Raw genomic sequence first — 3,324 nt, 5'->3', positions numbered from 1 at the left:
GTGACAATATAGTTATAAAGTCTGGGTAAAACTTGGACCAACATTTGACTTTACTGCCTTGCAAATAAAGTGATTTTATCCTTGACTCGCAGGCTAGAAACCCATCAAATGGTACTGTCCAAACTACAGCAAAGTCACTTAAAAATATTACCTCTCTATACTCTATCTTGTGCTAGGTCTTCAGAGCTTAAATTCCAAAATCCATCCCAAGAAGATCCCACCCAAAACAAAAATCATATTTATCTGTCCATTAGAAGATGACCCATCCGTAGACTGTACCGACAATACCATGACCCCATACAGTCATCATATTGTAGGTTTGAAATGGGATTGGTCTTCGCCAGAGAATTTCCTGCCTGTAACCCATTCTGGTGTATAGCATTCGCTGTTCAGTGGTGCTCTGAAAGCCATCTCCTTCCGGCAAGGATTCATATAGCACACAGATGGAGCCATCCTCTCCAATGCGGTAGGACACTTCATAGGGATCAACCCAGAGTGTGAGTTCACATGGGAGAAACCTGAACAACTCTTGGCTGCTCAGTCCAATCCGCTGGGCTGCCTGACCAATGAGAGGATCCATCTTATGGTTGATGCGAATGCACCTGTATCCGGATCCCTTGCAGGGCTCCTCTGGGAACCAGTGGTGTTTGTAGTGTTGTGCCAGCAGCTCCTGCAGGCTCTGGCTGAAGGTCTGCAGCTGTTGTTCGTTCCTGAGGCCCTTGATGCTGAGGAAGTTGGAGATGAATTCCGCAGCGGCACAAATTTCTCCTATCATGGTGGCTGCAAAGGTACAGAAGAGAGTGGCAGAGAGCTCAGCAGTGTGGCGCTGAAGGGAGAGTGGCCACCCTACGCTTCTGGCAAGACCTGGTGGTCTAGAGAAAGCTATGCCACGAGACAGTTACTAACTCTGAGGGCTTTTTACAAAACGTTTCTTTCAGAGGAAAGAAGTCACAGTGCAGGGAAGAGATGAGAGGAGAGAGACAGCCTGGCCACCTCACTTTGACCTCTGTAGCCACCTCTATCATTAGCTTGGAAGCCTTCAAGCATCCCAAGAGTTGTATTTCCAATTCTGAGAGGCAAAATTACGTGCATTCTTAAAGGCACATTATGCTTAAACGGGCTGAGCACAGGGCTTAACACATGGAGTACATAACTTGTCCTGTGAGTGTACAGAAGTGAAAAGCACTCACTAGATGGGGCTGATGGGAAATCTGCCTGGCCAGAACTGGGAAGGGCATATGGGGATGGTGCGCGAGTGAATCTCCTTGATTACTAATACAGGGCTGTTTCTCCACAGCCTACTTGATCCCGACTAGTACTGGGTGGTTTGTGTTGTCGGGGAGAGCTTAGTCTTGATCACACACCAGGGTAAGCTAATGAACAAACAGTTTGGTCCAACTTCACACTGGGACTGTGTGATTAGCACAAAAAGATATGGCTCAAGATAGGCCTCGGATTGTGTTAATGTTGCAGACAGGCGGGGTTATGGGTGAGTCAGCAGGCCAAGACAGTGACCCCAGCTATGGGGTACAGTGTGCAAGGGCAGGGTCCTTATCACTTACCCGTTAGGGCTGCAGAGTTGTTCCCCTCACCCAGCTGGGCCTTGGTCACTCGAGATGCTGGTTTGGGGCAGGCTGTATGATGGACGCTGGAGCTGTGAAGATTCGTATGCCAGCAGCAGGATTGGATCTCCAGGTCTCACCAGGCTGGAATGGTACAGAGTCTTATTGGCCTGAGCTAGAAAACAGTGTCTTAGGCAGTCAGGGTCTTAGGATCTTACCAGTCAGGGGTAGTGCCCAGACTGTTTGACTCTATCTAGGAATGGATACATGATAATGGTGAATTTAGACAGGTTTCTGTAGGCCTCACCAGACTGGGCTAAGTCCAAATTAGGCCTCAGATGTGAGAATGATGTGGTATTACAATGTCTTGGTATTTCAACAGTCTGACTTAGTGTCCTGGCTGATTGACCCCAGATGTGTTGGGGACTGTGGAGTTGGCCCAATAAGAGCTGGGTCTTAGTTACTCAGTAGACAGTGTAGCCCTGGGATCTGCTTGAATCTAACTAGCTGTGGGAGTGTGATTAAGGCACTGAAGGGGATTTCTTGGTGACTGACCAGACTCTGCTGTTGTTCAAGCTGTAAGAACCAAAGCCAGGCCTGTGAGAATGACAAAGACAGGATACTGGGCTCTTGTTCGTCTGTGCTCATAGACAAGTTGCGCAGCTAGGTCTGGGTGTGTGAGGACTGGGTGGTACAAAAGGCCCGGAATCCCTGAGGGAGATCGACTGCTGCCCACACTGTTTGTTGTTGGATTGTTAGGCTCATGAAATGATCTGGTATTGGTCATATTGGTGAACCCAGGGCACACCAGTGGTTAGGTGACTTGGTCCGATACAGCTTTGTGACTATGGAGATGAAAAAGGATGACAGAGTTCAGGAACACAGAAGTTGGCTTGGGTGCAGGCTGTGTGGCTTGTGATAGCCCTGGTAGTGTGGGACTGTTGTATAATAGCAGGGTTCTGTGTCACTCACCAGTCTTGTCTGGTACACAGTATGCCTGGGATTCTAAGATCACTTTCTAGTCTAGGGTGAGGCAAGAGGACAACATTCTGGGTCACTAACCAGGTTTGGCAGGCCCGTATGCTCCTTTCCCTGAATTAGGCCAAGGAGTGTAAGGATGGGGCATGAGGGCAGGCAGGGTCTTTCTCCCTCGTAAGGACAGGTGCCCAGGCTGCTGCAGCCATTCTAGGCCTGGGGATGTGGTGATGTACTTTGAAGTACAGAGGTCTATGTTCTTGGAAGTACAGGGTTCTGGATCCTTCCCCAGGCTGGGCTAGAGTGAAGCCATTGCTACTCAAGCTATCACAGAGTATTAGTGCCACACGGAGAGGTCAGGATCTCAAGTCCTACCGGACCAGTATGACAGACAATCTGACCGAGTCCTGCTAGGTCAGGTTTGGGAGGATGGCATTAGCCAGTGAGGTTTGTAGGAACTCACCAGGCTTTGTGACCACTGCTAGGCCTGGTAGTGTGAATATGAAGGGCAGGTGCAGAAGCTTGATCTTTCTACAGTTTGTGCTGGTCCTTGAGATACTTAGACCCTGCTGACCTTGGACTCTGGGGTTGACATTGAGGACAGTGGCTGGGATACTCACCAGGAGGCGCAGGTCAGTGATCTGCTTGACCTGTGGGTCTGAGGAAGCTGCTCGAAGAGGAACCTTGGTCACTCACTGGGCTGGTATCTTGGTCAGGTTGTATGAACCAAGGTAGCCTGCGATCATGAGGAGGGTACATGAGAGAAGGTCTTGATCACTAGGACACT

At 49.3% G+C, this 3,324-nt stretch overlaps 1 protein-coding gene across 1 annotated transcript; it reads right to left on the bottom strand.

Moving 5' to 3' along the window:
- Window positions 1–250: 250 nt before the first annotated feature.
- On the bottom strand, window positions 251–778 carry LOC130868599 (protein BTG1-like). Its single transcript, XM_057760756.1, has one exon. It carries the CDS (start codon window positions 773–775, stop codon window positions 251–253), a length of 525 nt encoding a protein of 174 aa, XP_057616739.1. The 5' UTR covers window positions 776–778.
- Window positions 779–3,324: the final 2,546 nt, after the last annotated feature.

Source organism: Chionomys nivalis, chromosome X, assembly GCF_950005125.1.
Source record: "Chionomys nivalis chromosome X, mChiNiv1.1, whole genome shotgun sequence".
Lineage (NCBI taxonomy): Eukaryota > Metazoa > Chordata > Mammalia > Rodentia > Cricetidae > Chionomys > Chionomys nivalis.
Note: the sequence above shows the minus strand (reverse complement) of the source record. Positions and strands in the feature narration are given on the sequence as shown.

What these genes read in the sequence shown, in the direction of transcription:
- LOC130868599 (XM_057760756.1), bottom strand. Translation starts at nt 775, where the DNA reads ATGATAGGAGAAATTTGTGCCGCTGCGGAATTCATCTCCAACTTCCTC.